Source organism: Equus quagga, chromosome 14 (genome assembly GCF_021613505.1).
Source record: "Equus quagga isolate Etosha38 chromosome 14, UCLA_HA_Equagga_1.0, whole genome shotgun sequence".
NCBI lineage: Eukaryota > Metazoa > Chordata > Mammalia > Perissodactyla > Equidae > Equus > Equus quagga.
In genome coordinates this window covers 22,769,258-22,794,312 of record NC_060280.1, presented here as the reverse complement: position 1 = coordinate 22,794,312, position 25,055 = coordinate 22,769,258, and the positions used below count along the sequence as shown (strand labels likewise).

Here is a 25,055-nt window from a genome sequence, read left to right as displayed (position 1 = left end):
GGCAATCCTACTCATAATCAGAGCCACAAGTGCAGTCCCTGTAAGAACACTTTCCCTAGGACCTTCAGGGAGTTCCTCTGTCTCTCCACCTGCCTATCAGGTCCCAACCAGTGAGGACAAAGAGGACCAGGGAGGTGAATACAATCAAGACTTCCATGTGGTCCATGTGGTGCCCGCTTGATCTCTGCCAAGTCCCCAATGTCTTCCACAGATCCATGGACAGGCCCTCCCAACCCAGCCCCTGGAATCATGCTGTGCCAGGACAGTGTCTTGTTCTTTCCCATGATCTCTCATAACCAATCTTCCCAGATCCATCATTCCCCAAATCTTGCTGAGTGCATTCTCTGCCAGTCACCACGCTAGGGGTAAAGGCCATAAGAACAAGTAAGGTGTGACAGCTTACCGGTTAGGAGCATGACAGCTATAGATTCAAGCCCAGGGTCTGCTCTTCATCAGCAGTGTGCCCTATCTCTCTGAGCCTCAGCCTTTTGTAAAGGGAAAAATCATAACCCCTACCCCCCAAATCACTGAGTTCTAGTTTTAATTATCTCTGGAATTGGCAACCAAACCCTGGCAGACTAAAGCTCAGGAGGGGGTACTAGGTTTCCCATTTCACTGTAGGGAAGGGCAACAATCTTGGAACAGAGAGCAAGAGGATGAAGCAGCGCTCCTGGGCTTCAGAACTGAGCTCTGAAATTGGCCATGGAGTCGCCCACACCCAGCTTCCACCTGGGCTAACCCTAGGTCCCTAATCCAGGCCTGGGCCCCAAGAATTGCTGTGACACCCTGAAACTGTTCTCCCTGCAGCTGCTGGCTGTGTTCTGGGCAAGGGTCATTTTTCCCAGGCTCTTCTCAGCCCTAGAGCAGATAGCCAAATGACTTACTTTTTCCGCAGGAGATGTAGGCCTGGGGACAGGGATTTGGCAGGTGCCTCAGAGTCCCAGGGGTTCACCCTTTCTTGTTCTCCTCTCCGGAAGCTTCAAAACATCAGGGCCCATTTAGGAATCTGAGTCCCCTGTCTGCCTGCTTCCCACCTTTTAGGTCAGGGCTAGTTCTACCCTTCCGTCCCCTCACAGCCCCACCTCACAAGAAAGCAACAAAACCATCTTGGTGAACACATTTATTTAATATGGGGGTGGGGTATTGCTGTCTCTGTCAGTGTGTATGGGGTGGTAGGGAGACAACCAGAGGGACTTCTGCCCTGGAGTAAGAGGTTGTTGTGGCCCCAGGCTTGGGGGTGGGGAGCAGACTGAGGGGACAGGGGAGGTGTGTAAGGGGGGTGGAGGGCAGGGTGAAGCTCTGCACACATTCTTGGGACCACAGTCCAGGCCCACCCAGTCACCAAAGCAAGAACCGAATAAATAAAGTGCAACCGTGGGGTTGGGAGACGGGGAGAGGGAGGGCATTGGGCACACCCACGCCCACAGCCCACATTCAGTGCTGCCAGGTCTGGCTCATCTCCCAGCCAGACCCTCTTGTCCAATCACCCCTATGTCCGTCCCTCCATGAACCAGGCAGGGCCCCTGTGCAGCTACTGGAGGTAGCGATAGGCCTTAAAGCAGTGGTTGCCAGCATCAGCCACTACCACGTGGCCATCCGAGGTCAGTGCCAGGCCCTGTGGGCCATACAGTGGCTCTGCAGACGTGTTGATATAGGACAGGAAGGAGCCAGAGCTGTCGAATACCTGGGGAATGATGGAGAATGGAGGGAGAGGTGAGATCAGGCAGAGGAGAGGCATTTTTAGGGGGGTGTGTACATGGGGCACAGCAAGAAACCTCCCCCTCAGGCCATTCCTGGGCCTTACTCACCTGGATGCGGCTGTTGCCCCAGTCAGCCACGATGATGTTCCCATTGGAGTCCACAGCTACTCCCGTTGGGGCATTGAACTGTCCATTGCCTTCACCGTGGGAGCCAAACTTGAAGAGGAACTCTCCATCGGCACTGTACACCTGGCAGGGGAAAGGGCTGGGGAACCGGCCTTGGGCACAGGGCAGGGCGTTGGAGGATGGGGTGAAGCCCCAGGGCTGAGGGCCCCCAGCTCTGCAGCTACAGCCCAGTTCTTCTTCCTAGGCTTCTGGTCCACGCATTCTACTGCCTCCTAGACATCTCTAGCTGACGTCCCTTGGGCATATCAAATCAACAGCCCACCTTCCCTGGGAAAGTAGTTCTTCTGAGTACTCTTTCTCCGTGACTGGCAACACGCAGTTGGTCATGTATCATTCTTGACTCCACTTTCTCCTCTGCTTGACAGCCAGTGAACTAACACAACCTCCTGATTCTATCACAAATCTGTACCCTATGCATACATTGCCACTGCAATGGTTCTCATCTGGATTGTTGCAAAAGATTGATCTTCCTGCGTCTAGTCTCACTCTCTCAGAATGATCTTTCTAATACACACAGAAATGCATCACCCCCTGCCTACAACCCTTCAGTGACTCCTCTTAGGAGGAGAGCAAGTCCCTTAAGGGGGCACACAAGCCTTATTCTTGCCTTGTACCACTCCTCTCTTCAAATCCAGTCAGAACTATTTGTAGTTTCTTGAATGCACCATAAGGGTTCCAATCTCCAGGTCCTGGCTCTTCCTGTCCCCTTTGCCTCAAATCCTCTCCCCCTTCTCTACCTTATGGTTAATTCCCACTGGTGCTTTATGTCATTTTCAGGCTCATCTGAATCAAATGCTCCTGCTATGCCCTCACACAGTTCCCTGAACTTCCCTATCATAGAATCCATCACATCATATTGTAATATCCTGGCCACATTTTCCTCTTTCCTACTAGACCATAACCAAGAAGATAGGGAACACAGTTGCTTTATTCATCACTGTATAAACCTGGGGAGCTTCTAGCATAGTGCGTGGGACAAAGTAGCCAGCCATAAATGTTTATTGTTCAAATGAATGACCTCAAGGGGGAAAAAGGGAGGTGAGGGAGAGAGGAGTCTTGTGAAAGAGGAAAGGATGCTGGGACAGTGGTCATGGAGGGAGGGAGGACACTGACCTTCACTGAATGGTTATGGAAATCCGTCACTACGATCTCATTCTTGTTGTTCACAGCCACAAAATGGGGCCCTGAAAATACAAAGTGGTATATGGGCAGTAAGCTGGGATACTGAGTGGGACGGGGAAGACTATATGGGATGATAAAACTGGGGTGTTAGGAGAGGGGTGGGGTCTCAGGGATTGAGATAAGTGGTCTCTGGGATGATGGTGCTAGGGTATAGCGAAGGGAGGGGGTCCTCCAGGGGCAAGATACAGGAGGAGGGGTCTTTAGAGCTGGGGTATCTAGGGGAGTTCTCTGGGACTGGGGTATCAAAATAGACCTCTGAATTGTCCTGCAATACCTGCAAAGTGGCGGTCAGTGGCCCCACGGCCCCCAAAACGGCCAACCAGCTTGCCATTGGGCTGGAAGGTGAAGACACAGCAAGACTTGTTGTCGACCACAATGATATGTCCATTCCGGTCTACGGCTACTCCCTTGGGACCCATGAGGCGGCCAGCTCCAATCTTGGTCTGGAGGGAGGGGATACCCATTAGGGACTTTATCCTACCTGGTGGGGAGAGGAGTCTCAGCCTGGCACCAAAGCAGCAGCTTAGGTTGGGGATGGGCCAGTCCAGGTCCTGACCACCAGGGGGCTCTAGGATGGTCACCTCAGCTGGCCACCAGGGGTGCAGTGACAGTAGGCCTCTCACCTTGAACTTGCCCTCAGGGGAGAAGATGCTGACCCAACGGTTGTCATAGTCTGCCACGATAATGTCTCCATTGGTGTCCACTGCCACACCTGTGGGGCGCTGCAGTTGCCCAGGTGAGCGCCCTCGGACCCCAAAGCGGAACTTGAACTGGCCTTCATTGGAGAAAACCTGGAGCAGAGGAGCAAGGGAGGGAGCAGGGAGGAGGGGAGAGACTGTGGGCACAGAGGGAAGGGGGCAGGATCCTGAGGGAGGAGACCCCCACCCCATTCATTCAGTCATTCAACAAGCACTTACTGACACCATGCTGGGGCTACCAAGAAGAATCAGACATGGCCTCAGACCTTACAGGACATGCAGCAGAAGTGTGAATGGGAGTGGTCAGGGTACTTTCTGGAAAGAAGTAGATGGACTCAAGAGTCATATAGGAAGAAGACTCAAGACTTAGTAGCAGACAGGAAAGAGTGTGTGTGTGTGGTAGGGGGAATGGACAAGGATGAGTCCATCTAGGCTACAGGGCTGACAAGGTAACCTTCCTCCTAAACAGAGTAAACCTTTCAACCTTTTACCCTCTCCCACCTCCTCCACCTTAGCAACTCAACATGCTCAGGTCTCCCTCCTAAAAGCACCTTCTTTAATAGTCCTTCCCTCTATAGCTAAGCCTTCTTGCTTCTCCTTCACAGCCAAAACATCACTCACTGCATAGGTCTCATGCAATCTGCTTTTCATAGGTAGATCAGAGCCAGGAGCAGCTTGGAGATCTCAAGTTCTGGCCTTTGCTCTTCCATCCAGACCTGCACCCTCTTTAAGAGATTGGGCCCCTTGCCCCATCCCCATCTCTTAGGCCTGCAGAGCCATTTGAACTGGTCCCAGCAATGGATATCACTCCCTCCTGATGTGGACCTTCCATCATGCCCTCACCTGGAAGATGAGCACAGAGCTCGGGTTCTGCCCTGGTTCCTTGGGGTAGGACAGCACTGGCCAGCATGAGCCGGGAGGCACCATGGGCTGAAGAGTTGATGTGAGAAGGACTAAAAGGTACTATCAGATCAGCAGTGAGGTGACACGTCTGCCTCCTCTGTCTGAGCAGCTCAGTTCCTGGCTCAACACTGAGGCTTTGGGGGATCTTGCTCTTCCCATCCTATCCTTTCCCACCCTGTACAGCTGGCCACCTCCTACTCATCTTTCCATCTCCAGAATTTCCAGGTCACTTCCTCAGAGAAGTCTTTAATGATCAACTCCATCCCATGAACCAACACACACATAAAGTTAGATCTCTGTGATATACGTGTTATAGCTCTCTTCATGACAACTGTCATTTCTGTTAACTATATAACTGCTAACTATTTTTGTCCCCTTCTAAGGATGTAAGCCCCAGGTGGGGCATGGACTGTCTGTTTCATTTGCTGCTGTATTTGCAGCACTGGTATCACATCTGGCACAGAGCAGATACTCGACAAACAAATGACTTCCTCAGACCAGAACTGGACATCTCCACTTGGATGTCACACAGCTATCTCAGACTCAACATGTGCAAAAGTGAATTCATCGACTTATACCCAGGCCTGGTCCCAAGTGGACCACCAACCCCATGCACCAAGTGCTGCAATGCTTGCTCTCTCCCTCTCCCTTGACATCTCTTGGCTCATCAAAACCTGCCATATTTGCTTCCTTATCATCTCTAGAATCTGCTGGTGCCCTAGTTTGGTCTTTATCATCTCTCTTCTATACCATGGCAGCACTAAGTAACTTCAGGATCTGCGTCTAGTTAGGGGAGAGACACTAAAACAAAATAAAACAAACCAGTGATTCCAGTAAACTATGAAAAGTGCCATAGCAAAAGGCTGAGGGAGCTCAGAGGAGAATGTGACTAATATTCAGCCTGGAGGAAATAAGGAAGTTTCCACAGAAGAGCTGATAAAAATTTCTGGACTAAGACAATGACACGAGGGTGTAATACATACAAATCAAATTCTTCATTCAAAAGTCACAAAATGCTTTTGCTCTTCTGTCAGCTGAAGCTGATTCAGCACAATGAGGTGATTGCCTCAGCCGCCACCATAGATGAGTCCAAAGGAGGAAGAGTCCACAAGGAGCCCAATCCTCATGAACTGAGGGGGGCGGTCAGAGTCCATTGCAGAGCCTGGCCCATACCATGCCTGAGGAACCCAGAGTAAGAGAAGCAGAAACTCAGCTTTGGGATCTGAGAGCCAGGCTCCCAGGAGCTAGGAAGTTGGAGTGCAGGTGAGAGCAGGAGCAAGGAAGAGAGCTGCTGTGGGGACAGCAGGTGTTTGGAAGGGAGAGGGGGCTACTCCAGGTCCTCCCTCTCTATTCCCCACACTAAAAACATGGATGAGCACAGCCTCTCACTGGGGAGACAAAGTGGCACGCATCTTTCTGTGCATGTTAACAAGGGTGTGTGTGCACACCAGGGAAGGTTTCCCAAACCCCAACTTTTGTGCCAGAAAGGAGTGGGAGGGTAGAGGGCATGACTGAGTAGGGCCTCCACACCACCCCTACCCAACCCACATCCCCTCCTCACTATCCAGGCTCAGCCCAAATGCCTCCCTGTGCTGACCTCTCCATTCCTCTGCTCTTAGGAATAGGTGAAAATACAGGTGGGCTGGACAGGACTGGGAACATCGTCATGGAAGAGCTCCTGGCACCTTTAGCCTGCTAGGTGGAAAGCAGGGGCCAGGGAGGAGGAGCTGACACTGAGGTGACAGACCTTTGGCAGAGCTGGATCTGTGACAGGGGGACTCAGGCAGGGTCAGGAAAAAGTTTAAATTTATAGGTGTCGTGAAGTTAGGATCTTCAAGGAAAAGTTTTGCTACCTGATAAAATGTTTCCAAGAACTGAAGTGCATGGCAGTGAGAAACAATCCTGTACAGGATAAAATAAAAATTCCACAGCATCCTCTCCAAAACCACTTACAATGTGACCTCAGCTACTGGGCTCCTAATAGCAATCTACTTCCAGCCCTGCTGGGATCCTCCCAGTTCCCTGAACAACCCCCTCCAGCACTGCCCTACCTCCTGGCTTTTGTTTACAGCCTCCACTTGGACAATGATATTTTGAACAATAGCTAACATTAGAAGGTTCACTAGGTGTCAGGCACAGTACATTGTGTCATTTAATGCTCCCAGCAACCCTGTGAGGTATTCTTTTCCTAATTTTATACATGAGTTAACCAAAGCTCAGAGAGGTCATGTGACTTGTCAGTAAGTGACAGAGCTGGGATTCAAGCCCAGGTGTCTGGTTTCAGAGCCTGAGCTTTTAACTGCTATGCCGTGTCAACACACAGGAGCCTGCCACAAGGCTCTGGGCTCACTACAAGGAACATAAAGAGAAAACTATGTTTCCTGGCTTTAAGGAGCTCAAAGTGCATCAGAGGCCATGTCTATTCACGTGGCCGATGCTTTAATCAGGTGCGTGAGAACTGGGAGGGGCGGGGGCAGAACCACCTGTGAGGCTGCACTACAGTGGCCACTTGAAGGCATCCCTTCTCACAAGTCACCCCCATTTGACTGTCTAGCCAACCAGATGTTTGCAGAGACCAGTGCACAAAAGATATGTTCTGGAGCCAGATGAGTATGTTGGAAGACAGCAGAGGAGCACAGAGCCTGCATCCTGACCACACAGAGAAAAGAGCAGAAAGCAAGCCAGCTGAGTAGAGGCTCAAGTGGAGGCAGAGGGGAAGAATGAGCCACACCTTTGGGGTCCAGGAGCTTGTCTGGCCTAGGCCATGGCCTGGGAGGTAGAGGCTGCAAGTACAGTAGAACCTGGTGCCTAACTGGAAGGTACTGGTTCTTGTTGTGACCAGTCTGGGTGGGTGGCAAGCGGGTGGGTGAGGGTTGGTGCTATGACTCATTGTTCTTTTAGGAATGATACTACCTGTAGAGTTTCATCTTTCAGGTGACTTGTACACTCTGTTGTTTTCACTGGGCTACAGCTTGAAAACCCTCATTTTGGCGTTGTGGGGAGAGTGGGAAAGGGGCCTACCTGGATACATTGGTTGTTGCTGTCTGCTACCACTATGCGGCCGCTGCTAGCTGCGGACACACCCTGTAAATTGGTGAATTCGCCCTTCTCCCGGCCACGACTGCCTGTGGGGAAGGCAAGGGAGGGAAACAAAAGAATTCACATGGAGGTCTTTTTGAGCCTCCCACCCTGCCCACTGCCTCAGCCCACCCCCATCTGACTCTGCCCCGACCATCTGTACCAACGCGGAAGACCAGCTCGTCCTCAATGGGGTTGTCCTTCCGTTTGCCGCCCGTGCTGTACATGGAGCTGGGCCTACGCACCGCCTTCTGGCGCACGTGGCTGCCTGGGCCGCCAGGGGACTTGACGCGGCGCTTGACATCGTCTGGGGAAGGCGGCAGGTCCCCTGGACGCAAGGCGCGCACGCGGAAGGGGCTGCCACGCACTGGCTGTCCGTAGAGCAGCACTGAGAGGAGCAGCTCGCCCTCGGTGCGCGCCGTGTAAACCAGCTCGTACGTGCCATTCTTGTGGTCCACCACTGGCACAGGCAGGCGCGTGCCATCGGGGCCTGTGATCTCGGCGCGCAGCTCGGCGCTGCCTGTGCGCACAAGCCGCCCATCCTTGTCTTTGGTAGTGACAGTGAGGGAGGCCGGCTGGCCCACAAGCGCTTGGCGCAAGCCCTCGCCCGTGGCCACCGTCTCGTGTGCAGTGGCGCTTGTAGTGAGCAGCGCGCCCAAATTGAGCACCGATCGCCGTAGCCCATCGACCTCGAGGACCAGTTCTAGCTGCGCGTTCTCGTGTGGCCGCTCCGGGAAGGCCTGCGCTGCCAACGCCGCCAGACGCTCTCGCATGTGCTTGCGCACGAGCAACACCTCCGGGGCCGAGCCCAGGCGCAAGGCCTGTTCCGCGAAGCTGCAGCTACTGCCGATGTGTTCCTGACCCTGACGCAGTGTGTCTAGCTGGGTCTGCAACACCTAAGGAGAGTATAGGGGAGGGTTGGGTGAGCAAACTGGCGCTGAGGGGGGTTTCTGATTCCTGATGAACCTGTAGTACTATGGCATGAAAGAAATACAAGAGAGTGAACGTGGACAAGGGACACAGATGCCCGCAGCACCTATGGGGCCATGTTAGGAGACAGAAAGTATAAACTAGGGAAAGGGGTGTGGAGGTGTGGAAAGCAGAGGAAGCATGGAGGCAATAAGGCCATGTCATGATGGACAGTGGTGGGAAGGGTGAGCCAACGCACCTTCTGCTTTGCCCCACAAATGGCCTCCAGGTCGCTGACTAGAGCCTGCTTGCGCTGCTGCAGCGCTTGCTCCAGGTCCTCGAAGGCTGCGCTGATCTGGGCCAGGGCCTCTGCCTTGCGCTCCTGCAGCTGTTGGCTGATGCCCCCCACTAAGGCGATAGCTGCAGACAACTGTGGCAGTCTGGGGAGGGGAAACATCTCATACCGGGCTTGTTTGAGGGTACCCTCACCAAAACATTCCTTCTCCCTGGAGACCCTCCTGCTGCCCTCCAGGACATCTCCTCCTTGCGTACTCTCTGCCCTCCCGAAGAATTTTATCTCTACCCTCCCCAGGATTGCTCCTCTGCCCCTCTTGAGACACCATCCCTGATGGCCCCACCAGCCCAAGGTTCCCACCAGGTGCCTACCGGCCGCGCACTGCCTCAAGCTGGCGCTGCAAGGCCGCCTTGTGCTGCTCCACCACATCGCGCAGCAGTACAGTGCCGTGCTCCCGATGCTCCCCTGCACAGCACTCACCGCACATGGCCGTCTCACAGGCCTCACAGTAAAACTCCATCGTCTGGCAGCATAAGGACTCCAGTCAGGCAACGACTAGACACCAAACTTTTTTGCCCACTCCCCTCCCCCCCATCTGCCCTCCTTGCCCCTTTCCTTCCAGGTGCACTCCCTACCTGGACCACTTATCCAGAGAAACACCCTCTTACCCACAGCTACTTGGCCCCCTCCCCCAACCCCGCTTCCCCCTCCACCCCAAGTCCTGGCCTCACTGGGCCTGCTTGGGCCCACCTTGCCTTCATGGTTAGGGCAGGAGAGGGGGCGGCCAGCCACTGCGCTGAGGGGGTGGGGGTCCTCGGGGTCGCGGGCCCCATCAGGTGCCTGCTGCATGGCCTCCATGAGGCTGCTGATGAAGAAGTTGTTCTGCAGTGCTGAGACGCCCTGCTCAGGGAGGATGGACGTCTGCCGACACACTGGACAGGATAGCGTCAGGCTCTGGGCAGGGATGTAGTTCTGGAGGCATCTGGCCAGGGAGAAGGAGGAGTCAAAGGAAGGAGGGGGTGGGGTGGCATCATTGCACCCCTACTTACACCTCCCAGGGGTGCAGACCCCTGTCCTTACAGGTGTGTGTTATATTTCAGTTTGAAACGTCTCTGGTTGGCACACAAATCTCATCCTGCCAGCAGGTGTAAAAGGCCTCACCTCTCACAGCTGAGTAGAAACATCCCTGACCTCTCAGAAGAGCAGACATATCTGCATTCCTCACAGCGTGCACAAACACAGTTCAGTTTTCGCAGGTGTCTACAAACCCTTCTCATAGAAAATGTGCCACTAGCCCCCCCTTCATTAACTCATTAAATATTTACTGACTGCCTACTCTTGCCGAATTTGTGCCAACCCCTGGGGATATAAAGATTAAAGCACAGTGCCTACCACTAAAATACTTCCAGTCTACAGAGAACAGAAGTCACAGAAATAGAGAGTTTATAGAAGTCAACAGTGTAATGATGAAGGGCATGGAGCTAGGCTGTTTAGGTTCAATTCCCAGGTCAGAGATCTATTATACTGTGTGACCCCTGACAAGTCGCTTAACTTTTATGAGCTACGGATCCTTCCTTTGTAAGATGGAAACAGTACAGACTTCACAGGGTGCTGGATGATTAAATGTAAAGTGCTTACCTGCCTGACTCACAGGAAGCACTATATATTGTAGGCTATTAGTATTATTCATCATCAATATAAGGAATACGGTAGATGCAGCGATAAGGAAATACACAGAAGGGTCATCTGGCCCAGGGCAGGTGGAGAGGGTGGCCAAGAAAGACTTCAGAGGAGGTGATGTAAGCTGAATCCTCATGGATGAATAATTGTTAGCCTGACCAAAGAAAGGTGCAGGGAGAGAAGGAAGAGTATTCCAGATACAGAAGGCAGCCAGAAACAGCATAGTGTGGGTAGGGAATTATAAACAGCTTGAAGTGGCTGGAGACCAAGTCTAAGGCAAGGAATGGGAAGAGAAGTCCAGAGAGAGGGGCAGAGGCCAAGCTCATGGCGGGCCCTGTGGGCCACATCAAGGAGCTTAGAAGTTATCCCAATAGCAATAGGGAGCTGCAGGAGCATGCCACAGCCAGGTTTACATTTTATCACGCTCCTCTTCATTGTCTCTGTGTGGAGGGTGATTTGGACATGACAACAGAGCAGACAAGGGCTATGTTTGCAGAGACCGGCACAGACAAGATACATTCTGGAGCCAGGCAGGTATGTCGGAAGATGGCAGTGGTGGCATCACCATCACCATTATCTAGTTACCATTTATTAAGCACACATGCCAGGTGCTGTGCTTTGCATTTTATGTTTATGTTAACAGACTCAGAAAGGGCAAGTGGTCCAAAGTAACAAAACTAGTGAGCACTGGAGCCTGGATCCAAATCCAAGGCAAAGCATGAGCTTAACCAAGATACTCTAGCAATAGTGTAGACGAGGGATGGGAACGTCTAGATTTAGGAGTGGCAGTGTAGTCTAAGGTGGAACAAATGGGAGAAGCATTTAAGAAGTACAGCTGGTGGGAGGTGTTGTCTGCTTAGATATGGGGAGTGAGAGATGACTTTTGGTTGACTCCCAGATTCCTAGCTTAGATGACTGAGTGGATGGTGGTGACATTCACTAAGAGGAGAAACACAGAAAGAGAAGTGGTTTATAGGGAAATTCAGCCATGACCTGGTTGTGTTTGCTGTAACAGTGGATGTCCAGGTAGAGATGACCAGTAGACAGCTGGGGAGAAGGCAGGTTAGAGATGGGGATGCCATCAACATTTAGATGGCTTCTATAGCTATGGGAAAGGATACAGTTAGCTAGGAAGGGGTATACATTGATAAGAGCAGGACAGAGCACCCAGCAAATAGTGAATGAGGAGAGCAAAAAGAAATAGGCAGAGAGGTAGGAGGAGAGACAGTGTCAGGGCAGAAAAGTGAGTAGCACAATTCCAGAAGAAGGGAATGAGTATCATCAGTGTCAAAAGAAACTGAGAGGTCAGGGAACCTAAGGACTGGAAAATGCCCATGGAATTTGGCAAATGTGAAGGTACTTTTCTCTGTAAGGAAAACAGAGAGAGTGGAGTGCTGGGGGAAGGAAAGCTTGGGAGCGTGGAAGTTTGAGTAAGAAGGAGGTTGAGGGATTGGATGGCAGCTGTAGGGAGGACAAAGGCACAGAGTTCTTACCTGTTTGTAACGGGAGCCTTGAGCATGTTTATAAATTGAGGCCAGTAGAGAAGGAGAGATGGAAAAGACTAGAAGAAGATAGGTCAAGGTCTTGGGGATGGTAGTGGCTCTGGTTGGCTTGAAGAGGAGGAGTGGACCCCATCCTCTGAAAGGAGGAAGGGAAAAGAGAGGTGGATGCACTTGAGCACAGGAGGCAAAGTCAGAGTGAGGACACCTAACTTACCTCAGGCAAGATCGGCTGCTGAGAGTGAAGGAGGAAGATTCAGCAGAAGAGTGGGGGCTGAGACCAGTCACTGAACAGAGGAGAGAAAGCTACTAGAAACAGACTGACGGCGGCTATGTTTGGAGACTACAAATTTGTGGAGAGAAGATCTGCATGGTGCAAACTTTCCCCTATCCTCAATCTCTTCTCTTAATGTTCTCTACAGCACTTGATCTGATTGATTAATTTTTATTTATTTAACAAACACTATGTGCCAGGCCTGATTCTAAGTGCTTCACCAACATTAACTTATTTGTGACCTAGTTTCCCCTGCAGTCCTCTCAAGTGGAGGGTGGTTTTTGTCTCATACTCCACATTCCTGAGGGCCAGAAGGTGGGGTTGAGTTCTCCCCACCCCCAACTGGAACATTTCTAAACTATTCTTCTTTGGCTCCTTGGAAGTGCATGCCTTCTGTCTACACCACCCCTCCTTATCATCTCTGCTGACATCATGGTTGCTTTCCCCTTCGCTGAAGTCTTTCTTCTGGCTCACTCTCTTCCTCTTTTACCTTCCCCACCCCCAACCCACACTCTCCTGCTATCATTCTCAGTGGCTCTGACATCCACAGGGTGACCCGCCCACCATCAGGATTTCTTAGTTCCCTCACCTCCTCACCCCGTGGTCTTTCCATTTCACCTCAGCTATGCACTCCCATGCTCCCACCACCACCTGTCTCATCACCCGTCACTGCATCAACTCTGAAATCTGCATTTCAACTATTCCACTCCATCCCCTGAAGCTCTCTCCCCAGCTCACTGAATCTGATGTTTCCTCTGCAAAATACCTTTGAACTCATCAAGATCGTCTTCCTATGTGTTGAGCATAACTGGCTTACAATGGCTTCCTGACTGGTTTCCTGTTTCTCCTCTTGCTCCTCTACAATCCATTCTCCACACAGCAGCCACAGTGAGCTTTAAAAAATCTAATTTATGTCACATTGCTTTCCTGCTGAAAAAAAAAATCCTCCAATGGTTTCCCATTGTGTTTAGAATAAAATCCAAACACTTTCCTATAACTGCCAAGCTTCCCCCTGAACTATCCTGACTCTTTCAGACCTCACTTAATCCCACCTTCCTCCTCAATCAGCCACACTGGCTTCTTTTCTAATTTCTGAACATGCCCCGTTTACTCCTTCCTTCAGGGCTTTGCATGGAATAATGCAAAAATTTTCCTGTTGCCTGGAACAATCTGCATAGGTCTGTCCCCCCATCCTCAGGTCTCAGGTCAAACGTCATCTCCTCAGGGAAGCCTTCCCTCATGACTCTATGTAGGATAGCCCCTGGCCCAACCAGCCCCCTTACTCCCTGTTTATTTCCTGTAAAACACTTAGCACGAGCTATGACTCTCCTGTTTGTTTATTTGCTTGCTTATTGTCTGTCACTGCCACTAGAGCATAAGTTCTTTCAGAGCAGGGACCAAGCGATAAATGAGTGACTAGAGTTAAGAGTAGAGGCTCTGCAGTCAAACCTGGATTCAGACCTCAACTATTTACTTCCTGTGGAGACTCGGAAACATTTCTTAATCACTTAATGACTCTGAACCCTAGTTTCCTCCTCTCTAAAATGGGGATAATAAAGTATCTGTTGTGAGGATTAAGTAAATCAATACATGTAAATCACTTAGCTAGTCTCCGGCAAATAGTTAGCAATCAATACATGGTAGCTGTTATTATAATTTCTCAGGCACTGATGTTCTCCAGAAGTGCTCAGTGATCTGGGCATAGGAGAAGGTGCCGAGATGTCCAATTACAGCTCTGATCCAGGATTGAGCTTTCATCGTGTGGGTTTAGAGAAGGACAAAGGTATGAGGGAATTGTGTTGGCCAGTCAGATGGTCAGCCATAGGATCCAGGATGGGTAGGGAAGAAAGGAAGGCCAGGATGAGCTGGTGGCTGGCAGAAGAGGGAGCAGTTGAGGGGGCTGGACGTCTACATCCAGTCAAAGCTGGTGTAGTGGGAGTGGGGTAGTGGGATACTGGAGTTTTTGACCACAGAAGTGGTATTATTCTGGGTGATGGCAATATCCAGGGCACGAGTGGGAAAGAGTATGACTGAAGTGGCATGGAGGACGTCCCCTGGAGAAACAGTCAAGAACCAAGAGGCATAAGGGTAGTGAAATCACTCAGATTGATGGAAATTCCAGGAAGAACTTGGAATAGGCAGGAAGGCTGACCGTTTCCAGCTGATGAAGGGGAGAGAGCAGTAGAGCTGGAATCTGAAAAATCAGGGCTGAAAGGGAAGCAGTGTCCCTAGGGCAGAGCCAGGTTTCCGTGAAGGCAGGAGGCGGAGGGAAAGCTGAGGTGGAGGCAATAGTGAGAAGACCCAGGGACCAGGCTACTCAAGACAGCGCAATGAGGGATGAGGGCCGGAGAAAGAATATTGTCAAAATACACATGTGACCATGCATAAAACCCTGCAAAGGTTTCATGTGGCTCTCAGAGTAAAGGCAAAAACCCCTAACAAATCCACAAAACTCTACCTTTGTCTGGCCTTCACCTACCTCTCTAGCTTCATCCCGCCACTTTCAATCAGTCCCTCTCGCTCAGCTGTAGCCAGGCCGGGCGTTCTCTAGGCCCTCTGACCTAACCATGGCCTCTTCCCTAATTCCTCCTTCTGCCTGGAATGCTTGTACCACTCCCTTTACTTAGTTAACTCTTATTCAGCCTCCAGCTCACCCCTCAGGGAAGGCTTCCCTGATTCTCCACACTATAACAGATCCCATCTAAGTGTTCATAGCTTAGCACTTTATTTGCAGCACTCATTAAACGCGCAATATTACATTTATCTGTAGTCTGGCTGTATGGTTATTGATTACTATCTTTCTCCTTCACTATACTGTAAGCTCTTCAAGAGAAGGATCATATCTGTTTTTGCTTATCACTGTATACTCAATGCCTGGGACAGGTCTCATCTCGTCAGTACTTGCCTGATAAAGACATACTTGTTGAATGAATGATAGAAACCAAGAAGCTGGGAGGGGTTGCCTTTCACTCAGTGCCTCCGGATGACAATAAGGACAGGCAGAGAAGGACAGATCCAGCTTCAAATATCCTCCAACTGGTCACAGACTTCTGATGCCAGAGTTGGTTGAGGGTCTCAACTCTGTCTGATTCCTCTGGTGGTGTCAAAGGCTACTTTGTGGTTTGGGAAGGGGCAGAGAAGTCCTGTCCTGGGCAGGGACCATGGCCCAGAGTTAGGAGCTTCTAGTCCTCTCACAGATTCTTACACCCAATGCTCATCTCCTGCAGGCTGGGGTTCATCTGCTCCCCTCCACGTGTGCACACTTTTCCCTCACCTCTTACAGGTTTACACATGCCATTTCCCTCTCAGGGAGCCCTGCAAGGTCATCATCCCTCCCCAGGACACACACCCCCTCACCTCTCACAGAAGGTATGCAGGCAAGGCAGAACCTTGGGGCACCGGTACCGATCCAGGCAGATGCTGCACACCAGGAACTGCTTGTCCATCGGCTGGACCTCTGGGCCAGGGCTGTCCTCCCTCTTCGCCATGGTGCACACGGATGGCTCCTGCCACTCACACCAGCCTGTGTACGAAGAGATGGTCAGCACCAGGGAAGCCAGCATTCCCTCTCCCTCTCTGATCCCCACCATTCAAGTCCCCTGCAGAGAAGTAGCCCCATTTCTTCCCTGCCAGGGGCAGGACAGGCAGTGATCCGGAAGGAGCATGGTGAAGTAGGTAGACTGAGTGACCCCTGAGCATAGTGCTCTGGTTAAGAGCACAGACTAAGGGTTAGACTGGGTTTCAAACCCAGCTCAGTCTCTTACCAGCTATGTGACCCTAGACAATTCATATAACCTCTCTGAGCTTCAGTTTCCTGACTGGCAATTATGGGAATAATAATCCACACCTCAAATTATTCTTTTGAGAATCGGCATAGTGCACGTCAAGTGCATAGCACAGCGGCCCTTTCACTGACACATCTACCCTTCATCCCTCTGCATCCCCGAAATCCTCCTCCAGGAGACCTTCCTGATGGAGTGTCTCTCCTCTGCCTGCAGCTCTTCTGTCTATGCTCTGACTCTCCTCTCAGCATAATTGCCCAGATTGCGTTCTTTTCCACACCCAATCAATATCCAGGTCTTGTAGATCTTGCCTCCCAAATATCTTATTCCCTTTCTCCAACCACAGAGCTATTGCCTTCAATTCAGGTTGCCAGCAATTCTCTCCTGCGATATAGTGATAGCCTCCTAACTGGTATCCCTGTCTCCTCACTTGTGCCTTCTCATCCATCCCCCTCGCAGCTAGAATGAGGCTTCTAAAACACAGTTTCCATCTTGTCACTAACTCCCTGTTTAAATTCCTTCAATGGTTCTCCATTGTCCAGAGGACAAAGTCCAAACTCCTTAAATTGGCCAACAAGGCTTATCTTTGTCTGGACCCTATCTCCCTCTACAACTTCATGCCTCATGATTCTAGGATCAGTCACACTGGTTTCTTTTCATTTCCTGGAAAACTCCTTGTTCTCTTTTGTTTCTGGGCAGTCATACATTCTGTTCCCTCTGCCTGAGATCCTTTCCAAGCCCCTCTTTGCCTGGCTGACTCTACTCATCTTACAGGTCTCCATGTAAATGTCACTTCCTCCAGAAGGCTTTCCCTGATTTCCTGAAGTCTGGATTAAGGGCTCCACCACTGTGTCTCTCCACATCTTGTATTTCCTCCATCCCAGCCCTTCTACACTATATTGTAATTTTCTTGTTACTTCTCTGCTTCCTCCACTGTATGCAGAGCTCTTGAGGGCTGGCATTATATATATTTTTTTATTCCTAGCACTTACCACAGAGCCTGCCATAAGGATCAATCTATATTTACTAAATTAATTCAGTGATTCAACAAAGATTTATTAAGTGTCTGCTTTGTACAGGTGCTGGGAATAGAGTGATAAACAAAACAAATTTGGTCACTGTCCTTGCGGTAGGGAGGTGGTGACAGATATTTAAAAAGTAAATAAACAAATAAATACACAATTACAAGTTGGAGAAGGGGAGTGCTATGAAGAAGAAAAGGATGCTTTGGGAAAGAAAACTTTTTTGATTGGGTGATCAGGGAAAGTCTTTCCAAGAAGGTAACTTTTAGGCAGGACTCTGAGCAATGGAAGGAAAATGGTAGGGATGAGGGTGGAAGCATCAGAGAGGGAGGGAGGGAAATCACTCCAGGCTGAAGGAATAGCATGAATGGAAGTTCTTAGGCAGAAAGCTCAGTGAGAACCTGAAAGGACCATGTGGTCAGAGCAAAGTGAATACAAGGCAAGAGATGAGTTTAGGAAGGTAGGCTGAAATGAGATCACAAGGGACCCTGATGTTAAGAATCTGGATTTTATCCTAAATTGGGAGGGAAATGATGCAATTCACAAAAATAAAAAGACCTTAAAAAGCTATTCAGGTGGCTGTGAAGACTGAAGAGGAGCCAGAGTGGAAGCAGGGAGACTGGTTAGGAGGCTACCCCAGTTCTTCAGGTAAGATGGTGTTAGGTATTAGCAGAGCTACAGAGAAAAACATGGATTGATTTGAGAAATACTCATGAGGTTGAATCAAAAGGACATCATGATGGATTGGATATGAGAGGGGAAAAGGAATGTTCATAATGACACCCAAGTTTTCCACTTGAGCAAATGGTGGACCATGCCCAGAGACAATGAAAGCTGAGGAACTGATTTGGGGTAACCTGTTTTAGGCATGGTAAGTTTGAGGTGCCTGGGTGATGTCCAGGTAGAGATGTCAAGTAAGGAATAGAATATAGGAGCTCAAGAGCTAGGTCTGGGCTGGTTATTGATTTGGTAGCAGTGGCACATTAATGGCACTTAAAGCAATGAGAACGGATGAGACGTCCTAGGGACACAGAGTGGAGAGTGAAGGCGAACCAAGAGGAATAAGAAGAAAACCAAGAGAGTGTGGGACTAAGGAAGTCAAGGGAAGAAAGAGATTCAAGAAAGAAGGAGTGGTGAAGTACAATGAAGACTGAAGAGTATCCGCCAGATTTGGTTGTGGTGGAGTGGTAGGGGCAGAAACCAGGACAGAGTGACTGAAGGATGAATGGAAATGAAGAAATTAACACAGTGGATGTAGACAATGCAGGAGAGAAATCTGGCCATGAAAAGAGGCAGAAAGATAGCTGGACTACTTCAAAACACGCTGTGACTAGGAGCAGATCACCACTATCTGTGCCCTGCTAGATGCATCCTGGACCTCTTTAAAGACAACGACTGACTGACTGAATGAATGAATGAATGTATGCATCCATGCAGTGGGGCCAGTCCAGAACCCTCTCCAGGGAGGGGCAGGAGAGGGGCTGGGCCACATGTGCCTTTTGTTTCTGTGAGGGTGGGCATGTAGGAAGGGCCTGCCTGAGGGCATCCTCTCATGATGTGGGTACTAGAATTCTGAGGACCTTGTTCCAGATGTGACAGGTTCTGAATCTGGAGACTTAACAGCAGGACATCACAGCAGGAAGGAGGACAGATTGAGGGTTGGCGGACGGAACAGGAGGCCAGAGCCAAGCTAAGCTTCTGTCTGGTGAAGGGGAGGGCTGGGAGGAAGAGTAGGAGTGGTCTACCAGGGCCTTGCTGGGCAAGCTAGATGTCAGGCTCCGCCTCTCTCCAAGCCCATGGGGCTCTCCCAGCCTGTCACACAGGGGCGGGGATTGGGCCACATCCAAGGACGGACAGCTCCTCCCTCCCTTCCCCTTCCTGCTTCAGTTCCCCACCCAGACTTGCTGGGCATGCAGCCGCTGAGGCCATACCCCAGCCTGAATCAGTAAGATTCCCTTCCTCTCCTGGGCTCCTACTCCCAACTCTCCCATCCCACTGCACCCTGGAGATCTGCCCCTGAGGTCCTACAGGCGATGGTTTAAGTCGACTGTTTATCACAGCAGACACTTGGAGGATCTTGAACTCAGAGCTGAGATTTCATCCTGGAGCTCTCATCATCAACAGGCTGCCTATTGCCATGCTGCATCCCCTATCCCACCCATCTTTCATGGCTCAGTTCTAAAGGCACCTCATTTCCTCATTGAGCATTCGCTCAACACCTCTGCTAGGCCTGAGGATACAATGATAAATAGTGGCAGCTCAGCCTTCATGGATTCCACAGTCTAATAAATAGAATACTGCAATGCCATATGGTGAGGGCTATGATGGGGAAGCACAGATTTCTCCAGGAGCACAGAGGTCACCTAACCTAGATCTGGGGCTGGGGGTGGGTATAGGAAGTTGGAGGTCAAGGGAGTTCTCCTGCAGAAAGTACCATGCAAGCTGAGAGCTCCAGGATGAGTGAGTTACAGAGTATGGTGCCTTCTGCATCAGGAGACTGAATCACACCCCATGACAGGGGAGGGCTAAGAAATGAGATGGAGTGGTAGGCAAGAACTAGATCACACAATGCTTTGTTGGCTTTATCAAGGAGTTTAGACTTTACCGTTCCCTGCTAGGGGATTAAGCCTTTGTCCAAAGAGCAAAGGAAACCTTTGGGGATGGGGCGAGAAGGTTTAAGTATATAGTGATAGAGTGACAAGAGTAAATTTTTGACTGCTGTGTGGAAGACAGTTTAGAGGGGTCACAAGTGGAAAGTTAAGAGACTGCCATGAGATTCCAGAGAAGATGATGGTGGCCTTGAGTGGCAAAGAGGAGGTTGAGAGACGTGATTTCATAGGAAGGAATCAACAGAACTTGGGGACTACTTGGTCTGATATGAAGAGTAGAGAGAGAAGAAAGATTTAGAGGGGATTCTTAGTTTTCTGACTTGGAAACTCTGGAAGAGGAGCAGTTTGGATGAGAGGGTGATAAGTTCAGTGTTTAGTAAGATGAATCTGAGGTACCTATGGGACATTTGAATGGAGAGGTCCAAGTGGCAGTTGGAAAGATAGGCTGGAGCCTAGGAAAGAGGTCTGGCCTGGAGATATGGATTTGGGAGTCTTTGATGTGGACATGGTGCCTGAAGCCATGGAAGTGGATGACATCACCCAGAGCGGGGATAAGGTGAGAAAGGAGAGCCCCTGACTGTGCCAGAAGGAACCTCAATATTTAAGAGACAGGCCCAGGAAGCAAAGCCTGCAAATAAATTGAAAATGTGTGACCAGAGAGGCAAGGGAAGCAGGAAAGAGAGAGATCATGAAAGCCAAAGGATAAGAGAGTTTCGTGGAATGGGACCAATCCTCATTGTGAAATGCTGCAGGGAGGCCCCATGATCTAAAGCTTCTTTTGAGAAGCTGTCATTAACTTCAGCGAGTGTGGTTTCCAGGGGTTAGAGGAGAGGAAGCCAGATCCAGGGGGCTGAGGAGGAAGCTGATTGTGAGCAAATGAAGACAGGCAGCGCTGACTCCACTAGATCCTTAACATCTGCAAAGGATGTGTTTCAAGGCTTTTCAGTTTCTCCAAATTCTCAAAGAGCATCTAATTTCCCCCATGACTTCCTCCTACAACCTCATGAGAGTCCCAATATACAGGATTTACACAGCTGTGAGTAGAGGTAGGTGACCAAGGCATTGTTAAAAAGTGGATGCAAGAGGTCAGCTAGGCTCACTTGCTTCCTGAAATGACTCACTCCTGTTCACTAGCCTCTAAGTCTATTTAATCATTTGAGGCCTCAGCAAAATGACAAATGACTGCAGGTTACAGTCTTTGGGGTTTCTCTGGAACAGATGAAGCCTTGGAGGATGTAAAGTTCTCAAACTCAAGGAATCCTTTCAATACAGTTGGCAGGGAAGGAAAGTGATGAAATTCACAGTACCATCTCCCCCACCACTGCCAGACTGAGAAGGTGAATGAACCAGTTAATCAGCTGATCCTATCAAACAATCAAACTTCCCTGGGCACACTCTGGACCAGGACCTGAAACTGGGAACTGGAGATATAAAGCTGAAATAGACACACTCCCTGTCCTTCACAAGTTCTCACACAAGTGTGGGAAACAGACATGGAAATAGGGAACTACAATGTGATAAGTGTCATGATATTGACATTTTCAAACTGCTATGGCAGCAAAGAGGAGGAAATATCTAACTCTGAAGGTGGTGGAGGAGGAGAATAAAGAAGGTTTCCAGAGGAAGGGATATATGAGCTGGCTCTTGAGGGACAAATAGGAGTTTGATAGGTACATTCGGAAAACAGGGAGCAAAGGAACAGAAACATGAAAAATCAAGAAACACGGAACAGTTGGGCAAGAAAGCAAGACTCAAAAGGGCAGAGACTGTACTCAATGCTTTCACAGTCCACTTGATGCAAGTTCTCCACTTGCCTCTCTGGCTGCCCATTCCTTAAATGTCTAGTTCCACAGGGCTTTGTTCTAGGACCTCTTCTTTCAATCTTATACTCTGCCTGGGAAATCTCATCATCTCCCCTGGTTTCAGTTACCAACCACTTGCTAACGACTTCCAAAAGCCTTATCTCCCGTGCAGAAAACTTTCTTGAACCCCAGACCTATATATCCAACTGTATCTTGGACATCTCTACATGGATGATGCATAGAGACTAGTCTAAAACTGAATTCACTTTCCCCTAACCTACTCTTCCTGCTGCACTTCTCATCTCAATAAAAGGCACCACCATCCACCCAGCCATACCAGCCAGAACCCTGGGAGACTTCTTAATTCCTCCTCTTCTTTCACCTTTCACATACAAGCTATGACGATATCCTTGATTGTGCCTCTAAAGTGTGTCTAGGTTAACAGGTCAGGAGATCTAGGAGCTAGTCCTGACTCTGTCACTAATTTCACTAATGCAAGGTAAGACTCTGGGCAAGCTCCTACTCCATCCCCTTACTTGTAAATTGGGAGGGGGAGAGGTTTTTTTGTCCCCCAAATCTGGGATTCCCAAAGTTCTCTTTCCAGCCAAAGGGTCCCTACGATTATAATATGTGCCCATGATTAAATCCCATCTTGTACCACCTTGAGGATTTGATTGCTGGTTTCCATGGTAAGGCTAGGCATGTTAGGGGGTGGCTGCAGTTGCCCCCACCTCCCTTCCAAAATAAATGTTTGCTGATTTAGGGCACCCGTGACACTCCCTCTGGGCACCGTCTACTCTAGCCATATGTTTTTGCTCTGTTTTTCTGAACACAGCCTGTACTATCCCAACTATGGGCCTTTGCTCAAGCTCTTCTCCCAGCAGGAATGCCATTGTCCCCTAAGTGGCTGAGGCAGCACCTGGCACACAGAGGGTGCTCAGTATACGCTGGTGACAGGAGAGCCATGTTTAAATCACTGCAGTTCCTCACATCAGAAAGAGAGGCAAAAGCAAAGGCAATAACAAGACAAGTGAATAAAGTTCCAAGGAAAAAGACCTCCACTTAACAGAAAGAAGCCTTTCCCACAGATAAGGTAGTAAGTGCTCTGTCACTGGAGGCATGCAAGCCAAGAGAGGCAGGGCACCTGTCAGGCCTGCAGCTCTGATTCCAATTCTGCAGCAAATCAGAGCCCTGCTTATGGGATGAACGGGCGTTGGTGAGCTGGACAAACAAGCAGGGAGAGACTTGTGAAAAAGACCTCTGCACCTGCTCCAACCTCCCAGATCTCATCTTCCTACTAGGGCCAGTCCTGGGTTTATGCTGCCCACATCAGAGACCCCCACACCAGGAACAAGCCCAGGGCCTGCCTTCAGTCAGATTGACCTCCCTGGGGTGCAGCCTGCCCCTCCAACCTGCAACCATCTGTCCCTGCAGGTTTGCAGCCCAGGATCTGAAGCCAAGTCCAAAAGGGAGGAGGTCAGAATCAGGGAGGGGCCTGGGGTCGTCCAGGCGGGGTTCTGGCTACAGGGGAACCAGAGGGGTCCTTTCCTACAAGAAACAGCCTCTGGATGAGGCTTCCTGTCTAGGGAGCAGTGGTAGAGGAGGAAAGAGTGTCCTCCATCCTGGCTAGTGGGCCTTTTGGTGCCTGAGGAGGATGGAGAGGGGGAGCAAGGGGTGGAAGTGTCTGCACCACGGAGAAAGAAACCCTTCGGACAAGCTGGGCCACAAGATTCCAGAGTCCCACTCAGCAACCCCACCCGACCCCCAACCACTACCCTCGGCCGCAGCGTTCGACACCCTCCGCCAACATACACAAGCTCCCAAACCCTGCGTTCCTCCAAGGAACCATCACCCATCCACCCGCGCCTCCCCCCTCAAACATGGACCTCACGTGAACAGCCACAGCCCGAAGAATCCCCCCACTGCTCTCACGGAGAGGGACACGCCTCACGTGGACAGAGACAGGCACAGCTTTTGAAAAGCATCTGTGCCCCCACCTACAGACACTCGGACAGACATACTGCTGCTCGGACCCAGACCCGGACCAGGCAGACAGGGATACAAACGCACCCCTGGGGGTCGCCCGTTGCACTCACCTCGGCGAGCAGGATGGGAGGGCCAAGGCCCGGACTGCGGCCGCTCGGAGGGGCCCGCGGCGCTGCCCCCGCCGCTAGCGCCCGTCCGCCCGGCCCTGCCCGCGGCGCCGCCCCACGTCCCGCGCCTCCGCCTGTCCCCGCGCCGGCGCCGCCGCCGGACCCGCCGCACAGGCCGGAGGGAGGGGCCGGGGCGGGGCTGCGGACCGGCCGGGGGAGGGGGCGGCTCAGTACTGAAGACCCACCCACGCCCCGCCCACCGCCGCGGAGGCCCCGCCCGCCGCTGCCCCACCCGCCCCGCTCCCCCAACCCCCTGAGGCTTCTGCGGGAGCTGCCTCCGCGGTCGGGCTGGGGAACCGGTGAGCCGGATCCCGGATCCTAGGTCCCCAATCCCCGCCAGCCGCCTCTGGCTCCCGACGGCTCCAGGGAAGGGCGGCGTAGTAGACCTCAGGGACTAAGATGAGGCTCCGTCAAGAAAAGGCAGCTGGCAGCAGGGATTTCGGACTCTGGGAGCCGGTTGGGTCTGCCTCCCGGAGATGCCCTTCCCAGCTTTCTTGGGGGGGCTCCTACGGAATATGCTAGTGAGGTCTCTGCTGAGCAGGAAGAGACAGGGATCGTCTGTACTTGGGCACCGATCTCTGGGCAGCGGAAGGGCCTCAAGGTGGAAGGGCAGTTTCCAGAGCTCTGACAGGGGCTGGCGGGGTAGAAACGTGGGGGATTTGGTTTGGCTCTAGGTGCCTGGCTCTCCCTCAGGAGCCCCCTTGCGAGGAAATTATGGTTCAGACCATCCAGCGACTCCCTTCCACGCTCCAAAGACCAGAGCAATTCTCAGAATCATAGCATTGTGGAAAGGCAGCCCCGGTGGAAAATAATAAAAATTGTAATAACAGTTAACAGGAACTGAATGCTTATTATGTGCCAGACACATAACGAATCACTTTACATATATTACCTCCTTTAATACTCATAACCTTAATAGGTAGCTTCTTTCATTAGCTGTGTTTTACAACGAAAGAAACTGAGGGCCTTTGGCTCCCTAGACGTTAACCCTGAGCATACAGCTAGAAAGTGGTGTAACAAGGGTTAGAGCTCTGCTTTTATGTCCTGCCTCCAGTCACTCGGAGATTCAGCACGTTTCATGTTGAAAATTCTGTAGCCCATAAAGTGGGGGCTTGTATGTGGGCCACCCCATCTAATAATCAAGTTCCAGGCAGATGACTGCAGGCTGTCCAAAGCCTAGGAAGCCTGCCTGGGAGCCGCAGTTATCTGTGACAAAGAGCAGCATCAGGCCGTGTGCGTCTGTGCTCTGAGAATCTGCTGACTGGGTTGTCCCCTTCCTCCAG

At 50.9% G+C, this 25,055-nt stretch overlaps 1 protein-coding gene across 1 annotated transcript; it reads right to left on the bottom strand.

The window, feature by feature from the left end:
* Nucleotides 1-1,105: 1,105 nt before the first annotated feature.
* TRIM3 (tripartite motif containing 3) lies at nt 1,106-23,874 on the bottom strand. Its single transcript, XM_046637495.1, has 12 exons — nt 23,716-23,874; nt 15,762-15,927; nt 9,702-9,933; nt 9,323-9,474; nt 8,916-9,096; nt 7,911-8,643; nt 7,691-7,794; nt 3,692-3,859; nt 3,343-3,511; nt 3,000-3,070; nt 1,809-1,949; nt 1,106-1,684 (listed from the first exon to the last, which is right to left on the bottom strand). Exons 2-12 carry the CDS (start codon nt 15,890-15,892, stop codon nt 1,532-1,534), a joined length of 2,235 nt encoding a protein of 744 aa, XP_046493451.1. The 5' UTR covers nt 15,893-15,927; nt 23,716-23,874; the 3' UTR covers nt 1,106-1,531.
* Between the last annotated feature and the right edge of the window lie 1,181 nt (nt 23,875-25,055).